Here is a 15,669-nt window from a genome sequence, read left to right as displayed (position 1 = left end):
ATTTGGTTAGATAAGTAATTTTGTGAATATGAATTAAATAATTTTTTTAATAATTTAACACTTTTATCAAATAATTACAAGCTTTTCTTATTATCTTCAATACAAGTTTTTTTGCAAATATGCAGCTCTCTGACCTACAATCTACCCATCCACAGGGATATATTTAACCCATCCCTTTTCTCCATTTATATAAATAATTATTATTTTCAAAAAGCCAGATTTCAAACTAAAATCTGCAATCTTTTCCATTTGCTATGAATGCAAACAAGCAGCATATATAGCAACTGCTAATTTGATTTATTTAACCGCTGTTTTCATTTTGACTAAATCTTGATAATTTTTTAAAGTCTTAAAAAAACCCATCTTAATGGACGGTAGTCCATACCCCAATAGTACATCAGTTTACCTGGCATGTGATTATCAGGATAGAGCAACTGTGTTAGCAAAGTTGTGGTCTCTTGACAGGTTTCACTTCTACAACGGCAACTGTTACAACTAAACAGTTTTGCCCCAAACAGTTGTGTCATAACAGATGTACTCCTGTAATCAGATTTAAGAACAAATTTTGACATCAACAATCAAAAATGACAGAATTAAGAATGATTATATTATACACATATATATCTTTAAATCAAGGAATTCTGAAATGTTTTTGAAATATTTTATACTTACTCAGAATTATTATCTGCAAGTATGTGATCAACCACTTCCAAAGTTTCCTATTAAATTAAATTTAATGTAATAAATCTTAAGCATAGGAAAAGATATAATGTAATAGATTAATACATTTGCTTGTAGGTAATATGCAAACTCATCAGAAGCTGACTAATCCAAAAACCAAGAATTAACGTATACCTCACCACACACTGGCACATGATGAAAAATTAAATGATAGTACGTGCCTCCGCATGATCAGCAAAAAAAGTATTACATCTTTAGACAATTTATCTTACAAGGTTTATAAAACTAGAATATTTAATACAGGTATGGCAATTTTTTTTCAATGTGAGAAAACTGCACCACACACTGGCGTATGGCATAAAACTTCCCTTTTAATACAAGGTATTTGAAAAAGGTGAATACTGGAATGAATTTCTTTAAATTAATTAAATAATTTTTTCTCCCTTCTTTTTTTTCAACATCATTAACAAAGCTGTTAAGCATGGAGCACTTATACTATTATATCTCTAATTTTCTTAATAGATGTATCACTCATTGCTAAAATTTTCTGTTTTCAAATCCAGTGTAATTTTTTATAGATTCTAACAATATTCTTACTTCAAAATTTTTAATACCAATAAATAACAAAAGAGCCAACAATTTATTAAAATTTAATTATTTAATGAAAAATTCATGTGACATATCTGATTTTCAGAAAATTCACAACAATAATGTTTCATACAATCTTAGTTTGAGACATTTTTAAATTTATGACCTTTTACTTGCAAAACTAGAGATGCAATAAACTAAAAATATTTTTCAGACTGTGACCTGACTGAAAAATGTATACTGGCTTTTTACTTTAATAAATATAAGGCAATTTTAATATGAATTTCATAACAAACTACATTAATTTAACAATACCAAAGGAAGAGAGAAATATAATTATTTCATAATATTAATACTACTTACCGTATGGAGCTGCTGAAGCATAAAACGTGTCCAACTCTGCACCAGTGTTGGTAGATTGCTTCTTTTTTTTGATTCATTTAATTCATTAATAATGAGACCATGAGCTGATGCCTCTGGAATAGTACGAAAAGCCCGCAAAAAGTTTGATGCCTTAAAAAAAAAAAAAGAAAGAAAGATGAATTATTGCAAAAATCAAACAAAATTACTACTTAGTAAGCAAAACTGATTTTCAGTTATCACTACAACTTTCACACATATTTTCAAAAAGATTTATTAATTTCCTATCAAACAAATACTCATCATTACCATGTTTTGGCGTTTGGCTAATAATATATGACTCATGTCATCCAAAAGACATGCTCAAAATATATCACAACTATTAGACTAAAGAAGAATATCTTACAACCAAAAAACTTGTCTATATTTTTGCTTTTTGAAGAGAGGCTTCCCCATTAAAAAGTAGTGCAAATAATACCTTGTAAATTAGGACAGCTGAAGAATTTTAAACATATTTAAATAGAGTTATGTAAATACCCAAAACAGAAGACATTTCACAAAAATGTGCACTGCTGTAAATTCATCAGAAAATTCACTGGCTCACATAAAAATACATATGTTAAATCATAATAATAATCATTAATTACCTGACAAGGCAAACCCTGAGCTGTGTCAAGCATATGAAATAAAAATCCTAATTCACATGCTAAGCAAAATTCTCTTTGACACAAATGATTTAATAGGGCACATCTGAGAGGTTCAATAAAATATAAAACCTATTAAAAGAAAGAATAAACATTAATAAAATCACTGCATATTTAAAAAACCTGTTGCTCTAAAGAGTATCAATTAGAGAATTTTAAAGTTTGAAAATTCATATAATTTTGCTGATATCAGCAAATGTAAATTTAAAAGAACTTTAAAATTTCCTATTAAAAAAAGTCATATCTTACTAATATAATCACAGTTTTTATTATTTAGGTTATAGAATACATTATTAACGACACATCATAATAACCACTTACATATAATTTACAATTTAATAGTTTTTATGTTATTTTCTTTTAAATGCTGAAAGGAAATATTTACTTGCAATTTCAGCAAGGAGAGATCTGAAAAATGACCTTAAGTAAAATTGATGTGTTAGCTGGAAAAATTATCAACATTTAGTATAAAGTCCCGGACCCATTTTGATATTTAATAACTCATAAAATAATGAAAATATAAACAAACTTATGGCATTTATTGACGGAATAACTTATATATTTTCCTTTTCAGGTTTGAATATCTTTACTTTTGTAAATATCGTCTGCATGTGTGGTTAATTTCAGATAATTTCATTTTCCAGTCTAAATATCTTTACTTTTCTAAATATCATCTGCTTATTAATTGCATTTTTCTCTCTTTTGTTTTTGGTTACCCGACGTAACGCTACTGGACTTTTTCCTTGGGGGTTTCTAAAGGACAACGTTTACAGGAGAAGAGTGTCGAACATTGATGACCTAAAAGTCAGAATTACAACTGCTATAGCCTTTGTGGATGCCGACATGCTTGCCGGTACCTGGCTTGAAATTGAATATCGACTTGATATTCCCCATGCGATGAAAGGAGCACACATGGAAGTTCATTGACAAGGGTCATGAAACTTTTTGAGTCTATATAACCATTTATGTTATTAATTTTAATCTATCTTCATTATTTTATGCATTATTAAACATCAAAACAGGTCCAGGACTTTATAAACACTCTGTATTTTTACACATTTATTCTCTTTATAATTAGTATCACTTTTAATTTCAGCTTAGTAAGATTAATTCCATGCTCAAAAATCCTGATGCAGCTTTTTCAAAACTCCATCTTGAATACTTATTTCTGATATGATCAGTCTTTGTTTTGAATGTCTAGATTCTCATGGAACAGTGAATATCAAACTTTATTATGAAAATATGTTATTTTATAATTTTGCTACCTATCAAACTAAAAACATACCACAAATTCTTTTCCTCTGATCAATTTAGTCCATTAATCATCTGTTGTTTCATAACGAAATACTGTTTCAATGACTTCTTAAATTATTTTGAAACAGCCAACAATTCAAGTAGGAATTAACTATAAATTTTATTATATTTTACAGACAAGCAACCATTAACTAACTCAGATATTCACTGATTACCAATTTTTTCACTGAATTGCCTGTTTAAAAAAGTTTACACTTTTGACAGCTCTGCAATAAGAAGAGAGCAGCAGTCCAGCTAGGCCAAAGTCTAGAAAAGGTCTGTTGAGGATGAAATCTTAATTCACACTTAATATTGGTTCTCAGTGCATTTTCGATTGGATAATTAATACTGCTGTGAAATTATTATTAGCTGTCTGAGTTTTAGTTCCATTTACATTATCAGTAAGAGTCATATGACATGGATTAGTATGGAAATGACGCAGTGCATAGATAACTATTTTTAGAATAGAGAGGTGAAATTACTTTAAGCATTAAGAGGCTAATGCTAATTTAAATTATAATTTATTTTTTATGTATTTTTTATCTTACACACACACACACAGATGTGTGTGAGTGTGCATGTGTTTGTGAATGTACAATAATATACAATTTGAAAATAAAACAATAAAAAAAATTCACACTACCTGTATCAAATTATTGCAGTATGCATTAGGCAAATTGGCTTCCAAGCCAGAAAAACTTGTGCGATTGTAACGATTAAAATCGATCTCATCTAATCCCATTTTTGTGTATTTGATTTCTTGTTTTAAGTAACGGGCAGGAATGACTTCAGGACCATCCTCTACAAAATATGATGAAAAAATATTCAACTTTCAACAAAAATAAGCAATAGTAAAAAAAAAAAAATAAATAAATAACAGAAATAGGTACACCTTCATAAAACATATACAGTCAAAAGTCGTTAATTCGGACACCCATAATCCGGAATGATCTATAATCCGGACCTCAAAGCTAAAATCTTTCTGCGCATGCGCTGCGTTGACGCATAGGTGTTTACGCGTGCACACAAGACCTTTACGACTGCGCATATGCGTCTGCGCAAGCGCAGAATACGTTTTCGCGTGTGCGTTTAATGTATAACGGACGGTATAAACTAAAATTATCTAATTATCTATTTCAGTTACTGTTGATGATTGCGTTGTTCCTTAATCTTCGAATTGGATCCGGCTTATTATTTTTTGCAGACTGTAAGAGCAATTTTATAAAAGTAAGCTTGAACTTTCGATTATGTCAAATAGAATTTCCGATGCTGGAGCTCCCAAAGGATCTACAAAACGAAAGTATGTTTTGATGTCCATCAAACAAAAAGTGGAATTGCTACAAAAAATGGATAAAGGCATATCCTTTGTTTATCTAACCGTTCCGAAATCTGCTTATCAATTTCACGCTGCTCTGCACGCGCGGTGGGGGGAGGAACTGGAAGTTGATCTGTCAGCACTATCATTATCTTCAGGGCAGATGTTTTTATTTTATTCGGCTTATAATTCCTTACTAAATGTAGTATTTCATCTCGATGTACTCCGTGTTTGATATGATTTAAATCAAATTCCTCGTCATTATAAATATCATGAATACAAATCAAATAGTTTTCTGGTTGCAATTTTTGAATTTCGGCTATGCGTAATGTATGCTTTACGCATGCGCGTGTGGAAAGAAATGTTTAATAAAGTAAACAAATAAATATTAAGCTTCTTTTTTTGTAAATTTTGATGCCCTTTAGATCATAATTGCTCATTATTTTATAAATTACGGTTTCATATTTTTAATTTTATAATTTCTGCATGCCATCTTACCAGATTTAAACTGATGATCTATAATCCGGAAAAATCGAAAATCCGGAATCGCCGAAGTCCCGACGAGTCCGGATTAAAGACTTTTGACTGTACTTAAACAACTTTCACCAAGTTTTTTATTATCTTAACTCTTCTTCTAAAATAAATAATAAATAAGATAAAAGGAGTTTGTAAGTAATAGAGTTAAATTGAAACAAAAATTCAATTATCAAACTTCATGTTGATTCGATAAAAATTCAATTTTGATACTGTTTTGTTATCAGAATGAGTCATCGTCAAATGTTTTGCGAATATTGCCAAGAAACTGGCTGATATGAAACGGCCAATGTTAATTTCTAAAGTCTTCTAAAGTGTTCACACTACAATGTTAACTTTTTGAAGAATAAGTTAAACAATGTGTTTTCAAAATTGGCAATGAGAACGCAAATCCAAAGATGTAAGGGTCACTTGTGTTTTTATTATTATTGTATTTACCATGGATTTGAAAATCTGGACTTAAAAAATAAAAGAGGTTATAGCCAATTAAATTTAAAAGTTTGCTTTCATATTTTTTATCTTGCACGTTCCCCCCTTCAGAAAGAAAAAGGCACAGCGATAGAGAAGCCTTTTTGAGAGAAAAAGCATCAGAGCAGCAAAATATCGGAGAGATAATTTTGAAAATACAAAACATAAAATTATCTTTTGAACAATTAAAAAATTACAAGTCATAAAATGTTGAATTCAATAATAATTTTAAGCAATATATTCATTTAAAATAAGTGCACATTTTCTGAGTCCTGTTAAGATGCGAGTCCAACTGTAAAAAGTTCTTGTTTTTGGAACATTCACAACAGAGTATTGATACTTAAGGGAAGAAGGAAGGTCTTTTTAAAAAATTTTACACACAATATCACAATTATAAATTTTTTATATACCCATTAATTGTTACGAATAATCATAAATCTTAAAATTTTAGACCATACTAATTTTCACATTTATAAGTAATATTTTATCATTTGTAATAGCATTATTGAAACTATGGTTTCTGCTTTATATCATAACATTTTACAATTTTCTTTATTTTACACAAACTGGAAGACATTACAGCTTTCTCCTAGTACACATATATTCAGCTATTTGGGCATAACTACTCATATATTAAATTTCCATGAGTGGTTAAGGGTTGCTTTGCCAGTTACTTATAAAGGCCTCCATTCCTTGTTTAAACCCAAGTGGACTTTTGAGCTACACTACAACATTCTATTATATTTTTAGAAAAATTCACACTCCATAAATTAAAAAAGTAAAAATCCTATATAACAAATTAAATAAAGTGGGAGTCTTGAAATTTTATATTATATAAGGAGGGTAAAAGGAACAATTATACATAGGTAAAACAAGCCTCTGTTTCTGAACCAGTACTCCCTCGGCATACTTTATATTTAAAATACAATTACTGATAATTATAACATTTATATCTTATCTACAGAAAGATGATCTGAATTATACTGCAATAAAATTACTGATGTGAATTATACTGCAATAAAATTATGTTTCGAAACAGCCATATCTAAAAGTTTTTGGTTTATGCATTCATCCTTCCAACTACACAATAAAGTGTCTTCGGAGGTAAGAAATTATAAGTACAAGATTCCTTCATCTACACATTCAAACATGACAATTTTAGTTGACAGGATAATTCACATCAGATCATCGTTCTGTAGATAAGATATTTTTCAATCATAGTTAAATGCAATAATTTCCACGTACACAGGTTTTAAAGTATGATGACATCTTAGAAAAGCAGCAGTGTGGATGAGAAGAGTCTTGCCAGGAGGAAAGCATAAGCGAAAAAAGACAGCAATTCAGAGAATGAGGGGAGGAAGTCAAAAAGTTTCAGTTGTGAGTTAAAAAGTTTTGGTTTACAGTTATTTGATTGGGCAAGAGGTGCATTGAGCGTTATGTAGGACTGCATGATTAATATGAATGATGCAGTTTAAACTTATAGCGCTATTTTTAAGATAGAGAGAGGAATTCCTCAAATTAAATAAAAAATAAAAGAAGTTATAGCTAACTAAAATTAGAAGTTTCCTTTCATACTTTTTATTTTACATACATATATATACACACACACCATATGATATATAATATCTGCATTTCTCAGACTTCTGGTTCAAATATATAAATTAATTAAATTTAAAAAAAATTAAATGTTAAAGCCAGTTTTCTAATTTAACTGTTTTGATTTTTTTTAATAACAAAAGTATAAGATCACTATAGAGGTTATTAAAAACCTTTCCTCAATCAGCAAATCAACATTTCTATGTATTATCAGAACACCTATCAAACATTCGATGTACTGAAAGAAAATTATGTGCCCAGAAATTAGTATTTTCACTTAAAAAGTCTAAAATTTATATTTTACAATCTACTTATAGAGATATGTTAGGCTGCCAAATAGAAATTTTTTTTAAAAAAAGAGAGAGAATGAATTATTTTAAGTTGATAATTAACATTTCATAAATTTTATAATTTTTAACATTAAATGCCAGAATACTTAATATACCAGTATAATTAATTTTAATAACCAGGAAAGTCCAGTTTATTAAAAATAAGTACACTCAAAAGTCATTAATTCGGACACCCATAATCCGGAATGATCTATAATCCGGACCTCAAAGCTACAAACTTTCTGTGCATGCGTAGCGTTGACGCATGCGCGTAAGACCTTTACGGCTGCGAATATGTGTGTGCGCAAAATACGTTTACGAATGCGCATTTAATGTATAATGGACGGTATAAGCTAATCTAAAATTATCTAATTCAGTTAATGTTGCAGATTGCGTTGTTCCTTAATCTTCGAATTGGATTCGGCTTATTATTTTTTGCAGATTGTTAGAGCAATTTTATAAAAGTAAGCTTGAAACTTCGATTATGTCAAATAGAATTTCTGATATATATTTACTAATATGTAAAGGATCTACAAAGCGAAAGTATGTTTCGAAGTCTATTAAACAAAAAGTGGAATTGCTGCAAAAAATGGATAAAGGCATATCCTTTGTTTATCTAAACTTTAACGTTTGTTTATCTAAACTTTGTTTATCTTTAACGCTGCGGCGTGCAATGAATTGGAAGTTGATCTGTCAGCACTATCCTTATCTTCACCACAGATGTTTTTATTTTATTTGGCTTATAATTCCTTACTAAATGTAGTATTTCATCTCGATGTACTCCGTCTTTGATATGATTTAAATCAAATTCCTCGTCATTATAATTTGCTTCCGATAGCGAAGAAAGAAACAGAGGTTATTGAAAACGAAAAAATTTCGATTGACAAATTAGTCGGTATTCTCGACACAGCAATTATAAGACTTGAGCAGCGGAACTTTGTAACTGAACAAGAAATTATGTCTGTTTATAAAATTAAAGAGAATATATTATCACATAAAAAACGAAGCAACTTAAACAGCTTACATTGAAAGAAATGTTTAATAAAGTAAAATAAATATTAAGCTTTTTTTTTTTTTTTTGCAAATTTTGATACCTTTAGATCGTAATTGTTCATTATTTCATAAATTACGGTTTCATATTTTTAATTTTATAATTTCTGCATGCCATCTTACCAGATTTAAACTGATGATCTATAATCCGGAAAAATCGATAATCCGGAATCGCCAAAGTCCCGACGAGTCCGAATTAACGACTTTTGACTGTACCTGATATTTAAAATCCACTTTATCTAAGAATACTCTTTAACTAAAAAAATCTTTTGAGAATAATAAAACAAAAATCCACACTTCAAGTTATTCCAATAAGACTTTTACTACAAATAAATCATCTATAAAACCTTGCATCAAATTTATTTTCAAACCGTCCAAGAGTATTTTAGATATACTTTATAGAAGATTATAGGAAAAAATGAGCACTACATTTATACTCATCATACTGTAGACACAGTATACATATATTTGATGATGACTGTTCCTTCCTTTTTTTTTTTTTCCCTCTCTTGTTGTTGTTTTTGCTCTTGTATGTATGTATAACGAAACTTGGTAACACAGTAAATACCGAAAATCCGCCGACATGAAATCCACCAACTCCTGAAATCCGTGTTGCCTCTCAAAATATAATTATTCAGTTTATAGGTTCCAGAAAACTGCAACATTCAGTACGAAATATCGAAGAAAAATACTTACCAAATAATGAATCAGAACGGAAATACCAAATTATTTACATCATGATAAAAGTTTTTCCCCTCTAATCTGCATCGAGGTAAAAAAGCAGACGATTCACTAAACTCTTCTTTCAAGTTCACGATTCCCATTGTTGTATTTTCTGACCTTTGTAATTTCATAAGATTATTTAGTGCTGCCTTTTTTTTATCTGAATATTTTGTAGATAAATTAAGAATATTTTAAATTTCAGCCTTTTTAGCACAATTACAGATAAGAAATGCACTCATGATTTTACTGCTTGCAACGTTGAAAAACGTAAACATGTTACACTGATGGTAATGCAAAATGTGCAAATTCTTCAAAAGATGGAGGGAGGTGCTACTCCTCGGTTTATAGCAAAATCGTATGGAATTGCAACACGATTGTGTATGATGTACGGAAAAATTAAGAAAAGCTGTTGAAATTTTACAGCAACAGTGATTCTAACACCGGAAATCTTTGCATGAGGCAAACCTCGATGCTGTGTATATATAATACAATGAATAATATAATCAATTTATATATGCAATAATAATTTAATGCATATAATAAGTTATTGCAGTAATGTATATAATAATTTAATTAAATGTACCCAATATGCCTTACTTATTTTGCACTTTTAGTCTGAATATTATGATTTATCTTTTCTGTCCTGAAATCTGCAAAATCTGCACAACCCCTGGACAGTTATTTTATGCTACGAGAATCGACAGCAAGTTGTCGCTGCTAGTAAAAACAGGTTTGCTAGACATCCTATATTCTCTGAGTACGGAAGTTGTCGAAAGCACGTGAAAAAGTGTTGTCATGTCATTAATCAGGGTTGTGCAGTTGATGTACTAAGTAGACTATGGCTTTGTATGTGTTTACACCGCTTATTTTTTCATATTTAAACGAAGAATACAGTCGTAGATGTCTGAATCGGTGGCGAATTTATAGAAAATATGTTGATGCTTTTGCTCTGCCAAAAGATGTTTTCATTGTGTATTTCAGATTGCCAAAATTTATAGTTATTTTAATTTGCGATGAACTGAGAGAGTATTTGGAGCCACATTCAGAAAACAAGAACACAATTTCTACTGAAAGAAAGGTTATACTATTCCTGCAATTATAGATATAAATTGTAATTGTATGCTTTAAAAAAGTAGAAGATATTAAGTTTATCAAGCACATAAACCTTCTTCATTTAATACAAATATAGACATCCGATAAGCTTCTACTCGATTTACGCACAGCAAGAATTACGTTTACTTTAAAATCTAACAGTTGAATACCTTACGAATAATACTGTGAACACAAAAAGGAATGTCATTCATTATTACGCAAAATTCACACTACTGTAAAATAATAATAATAATAATAATAATAATAATAAATAAAAAATTTAAAAAATTATAAAACTATAAAATAGCTAGTAGTACAGCTACTGAAAAAAATATTATAAAACTATAAAATAGCTTTATAATATTTTTTCAGTAGCTGTAATACTACTAGTGTGATACTTTTAAAAATAAGTAATAAGTGTGATACTTTTAAAAATAATTAATAGCCCAGAGGGGCTATTAATTTCGTTTGGCCATTTTGTGGCGTTTCACAATAAATGGCGTTTCACTTTTCAAATCATAGCCACCAAGTATTATCGCACTCTATTATATTTAAAGAAATTAAATAATGAGGAATCTGCAGAATGTATGAATGTTTCTTGCACTGTGATAAAACAACGGTACCTAGAGCCATGAAATTCTGAATAACGCAATCCTCCATCCTAATATAGGCATCTGGAGGCCTAAATTTGGAACTGGGAATTTTTATTATTATCCATTTCATATATCATATTTTGTAAAGCATTTATGAGTTTTTGATTAAGAAACCCAAAGATTTCAAAGCGAACAATGGCAACATTGTACGGGGAAAAAAAAAAAAAAAAAAAAAAAAAAAACATTTTCATCTCTAGCGCTAGATACTATGTATCAGAAATTCTAAAGATATGCTTTTTTTAATTATATGATATTGCTGTTGAATTGAATTTTATGGTTTTAGTGCAAAAAACATGATATTTAATAAATAAAGGTAACACGCAAAACATTAAAAAAAATGGCCCTTTGAGAATAATATAAAATCTGAAGGCTGTGTGTGTGTGTGTAATTTTATTACGTTTTAAAACTGGTTTCTAAGTGAGGAATTTCTAAGGAAAACTGACTCGTATACACTTTACACATGGGCAAAGCCACAAAAATGCCGGCCAGCTCGTTCGCGGGATTCGAACCTCGGACCAAACTACCTGCGTTCAGCGACTCTACTGCTAGGCGGCTGGTAGGCTTGTTAGCAGAATTATACTGCATTATTATTGTATTATGCTATAAGACTGAGGGTTTGTTCATGGAATAGTACTTTTGCAACCTAATATAGTATAAAAAAATCAGTGTTTCTTTGCAAACTTTAAAAAAAAAAAAAAAAATACTGTTCATAGCATTCTCATTTTTATATTGTAAAAGAGATATTGATTACTATTAGTTTTCTATTTAAAATGTGTCGAAACGCTGGTTTGACAAGGACTTCAACTGCAGGAGACCTACACTGATTATTTTTACTTTAGTACTTGCATTGTGAAAATATTAATGTCTTTTAATTATTTTCACAGAATAAAATCTTTTGAGAAGGAAGAATATTTAAACTGAGCAGTTCTTATATATATATAAAATTAAAATAACAGCAATGTAATATTAAAAAAAAGGTATTAGTAATTGTGTGAGAAAAATTGCAAAATGAATTAATCACACATACAGGATAGATTAGTTTAATTTTGGTTATATATTTTATATTGAAAAAATATTTTCTTTCATGTCAATTATAGAATAAATTATTTAAAATAAAGCATTTTGATGCGTGTGTGATAGTTGAATGCAGCAATCGGCCATACTGTAATAGCAAATGAATTTTATTTCTTTTCCTGAAGGAAATAATTTTCATAGAAAAAGAAAATAAAAAAGGGAAGAAATATTAAGAAAGAAATATTTTCTTTCTAATTTCTTATTTAAAGAAATATTTTTCTAATAGTAACTGTAAAATAAATTGTGGGAAAACAGTTTTAATGTAAGCATGGAGGAAAAAAAAACTTTGTTTGCTATTAGATTGTAATGCAAATTAATCATATTATAAATTTAAATGATTAAAATTGTTTATTTCTAAAATGATTTGAAGTAAGCTTAATTCATTTACTCTTATCTATTTACCATTGCTTTCATGGTATCCTATATCACTCTTTATTTCTTAGCTCTAAATTCCTGCATTAACTTTCCCTTAAAAAACGGGATTTTCCTTCACATAACACAGCAGCATGTTCTGCTGCGTGTTGGTCATAATACTGTTTTGTGCAATTTTTTTCGAACTACAAATGCAGCGTGTGAGTTAGTAAAATAATGGGAGAATATTCCTGGAACTTCAGCCAGCGCACGCTACAAATTTCATCACTCGTCTGTACTGCGATTGGTCTAAAGCTCCTTGAAGCCTTGCCCCCTTTCAGTAAAGTCAAATGGACCCACCCGCCCACCGAGGACCACAGAATAGCTTTCTCCGATAAGTTGTGATGGCTGTCCATACCAGTTCTTTTTTAGTCAATATTGTTCGCTCAAGTTGTAGACAGATCCAGTGATCATAGAATAGGTGCCCTGGTCCCAAGCTTTGCAGATTTATGGACTTTTACTGTATTGAACTTATAAAGTCTAAAATTTGTGCTTAAAACTTCTTAATTTTTTTATATGATTTGGTTTTCTTGCATAATAAGAAATCTCCAAAGAAGAAAGCGTAATAAAACAAAGCACATTCACTTTATTAATTACAGTGATTTTTTTTTTTCAAAATTGATTTGTTCTCCTTGAAAAGGCAATAAATTTTGTATTTATAACAGTAATTGTTTCAGTTTTTGATTTTATTTACTGCATTTTAATAAAAGTGGCCCATATTTTAATTTTGCCATAATATTATTTTTAATGAATTTACCTTTCAATATACAATTCTTGAATTTTAATGAATCTTTTCGGAAAAATGGACATTTATTAATTTTACTTAGCCATTTTATTAATATTCACTATTTTATTAATTTTTGTAATTTCTTTTCCTAAGAGATAATCCCAAAACTACTTAATAAATACATGCATATATATAAATACACAGAGAGAGATAATGAATGAAATAGTCATTTCATGCCAAGAAAAACTGCTACAATATAATTGGGATTTTATACTACATGCGACTGAGTGATAGAAATTCACAGTTGGTGAATTTCTGTGAATTTCTAACACTCAATCGCATGTAGTATAAAATCCCAATTATATTTTAGATTTAAACAATTTTCAAGTACCTTGGTTTCTTTTGAAAGCAGGTTTCATTTCCCAAGAGTTTTTATGAGAAGCATTTGAACAACCACTAATTAAACAGTTTTGCAGAAAAGTATTTTACTGTTCTTTTGCCCACATATAAAATAACATTTTGGATAACAATAAGACACAAAGTTTGGTTCTTTATTGTTAACAGGGCACAGTGATCTGTTTTTGCTTAAAAAAAAAATCAGATAATTGCATAAACTTAGCATCAAGCACAAATTTGGTGAAAAATGACAATCTGCATTTCAAGACAAAAGCAAGAGAAAATCTAGGATGGGAAATTGTCAAATTGGTATTCATTCTTCCTGCTTGTTTGCAACAATGCTATTACTGATGTGATATAAACAAGCTACTACATTTGGTGGTTTGATGCACATTTTCAACTAGAGTTCTGTTAACATTTAAAGCACCCTAACTTCTAACATACATAGAGCCTTCATATCATTTCCTAATGTTGCTAATTTCATTATCAGTACATACAAAATCAAGCTATGCAGCAAATAAAGTAATCTGTTCTTTACATATATTTCCCAAGTAACAATTACGTAAATAAATTTTTAATTATCTTTCATAAATTATTACCATATTAAGGAAATAATGATATCAAAGGTTATTCAAAGATGTTAAAAATTAATATACTCGAATTGATTAGAATTATTATTCAGTAACCAGTTGAGAAATATATTGCTTTGAAAGATCTTATTTAAAAAGAATACTATGTATGTAAGTAGCAATTCCGACAAGACAGACTGAAGGCTAAACTGCATTTATCACTTCCAAGAGTGGAGAGAAAATGACTAAGTATAAAAGACATAAATTTCACTATAAATTCATTATTAAAATTATTTTAATGTTATCAACTTACCTCGAGGCACAGGTGAATCCCTCAATAACTTGTTTTGATTAAGTTGATATGGCACCTGATTACGTCGACGATTTGCAGGATTAGGTGCATAACCAATAGAACCAACCATTTTCATTGTATTCAAAATAAGAGGGTCAATTGGTGGTGTAGGTCTGTAATTTTATAAGTAACAATAGATGAATAACAAATTTATAAATAAAAATATAAACTATTACCAGAGTAAAAAGAATATTCAAGAGAAATACTATTCATGAAACCATAAACTAGCAGATAGATTGATAACCTAAAAGTCAATTCTAAATCTGAAACTATCAGATAGACTGAACTATATTATAGATTAGCATGGCACACAATAGCAGAAAAATCATCAGCAAATAATTGGATAGACCAGGAAATGGGAAAAAAAAAAGGAAATACGAGGGCCATCCAGGAAGTAGATTACGTTTCCGTCTGTGTCTGCTAGGGGCGGGGCTAGCGCGGCCATCTTGGGGTCAGAGCGTTGCGCAGCTCAGTCTGCATCTAGCCGTGCTAGTGAGAGGTTCGTGCTGTGCTCCGTTCAGATACTGTGACGGTTTGAAATGTCTGCGTTAATTGAAAATCCCGCGAGGTGCGCTCAGTAATAAGGTTTCTGACTGCAAAAAACTGTAAACCGATAGAAATCCATCGGCAGCTTCGTGAAGTGTATGGGGACAACATTATCACTGAAGGTGGAGTACGTCAGTGGGTCATAAGATTTCAAAATGGCCGAACCAATGTTCACGACGAAGATCGAAGTGGGAGACCCAGCATAGTG

The 15,669-nt window shown here is 29.9% G+C and overlaps 1 protein-coding gene across 5 annotated transcripts in view; it reads right to left on the bottom strand.

The window, feature by feature from the left end:
* Nucleotides 1-15,669, bottom strand: part of PAN2 (PAN2-PAN3 deadenylation complex catalytic subunit PAN2) — a 129,322-nt gene that overhangs the window by 87,130 nt on the left and 26,523 nt on the right. For all 5 annotated transcript variants that reach the window (XR_004757761.2, XM_035356466.2, XM_035356469.2 and 2 more), the window contains exons 10-15: nt 14,877-15,028; nt 4,270-4,427; nt 2,277-2,405; nt 1,633-1,782; nt 673-719; nt 407-540 (exon numbers count right to left, since the gene is read on the bottom strand). Coding sequence is in view for 4 of the 5 variants with exons in the window: in XM_035356466.2 (XP_035212357.1) it covers nt 407-540; nt 673-719; nt 1,633-1,782; nt 2,277-2,405; nt 4,270-4,427; nt 14,877-15,028 (770 nt within the window). In the remaining variant the exon portion in view is untranslated. The remainder of the gene's footprint in view (nt 1-406; nt 541-672; nt 720-1,632; nt 1,783-2,276; nt 2,406-4,269; nt 4,428-14,876; nt 15,029-15,669) is intronic.

The sequence above is a fragment of the Stegodyphus dumicola genome, chromosome 3 (genome assembly GCF_044657685.1).
Source record: "Stegodyphus dumicola isolate Sdum_Otavi_A_Nest chromosome 3, ASM4465768v1".
Classification (NCBI taxonomy): Eukaryota; Metazoa; Arthropoda; class Arachnida; order Araneae; family Eresidae; genus Stegodyphus; species Stegodyphus dumicola.
This window is presented reverse-complemented; position numbering and strand designations above follow the sequence as displayed.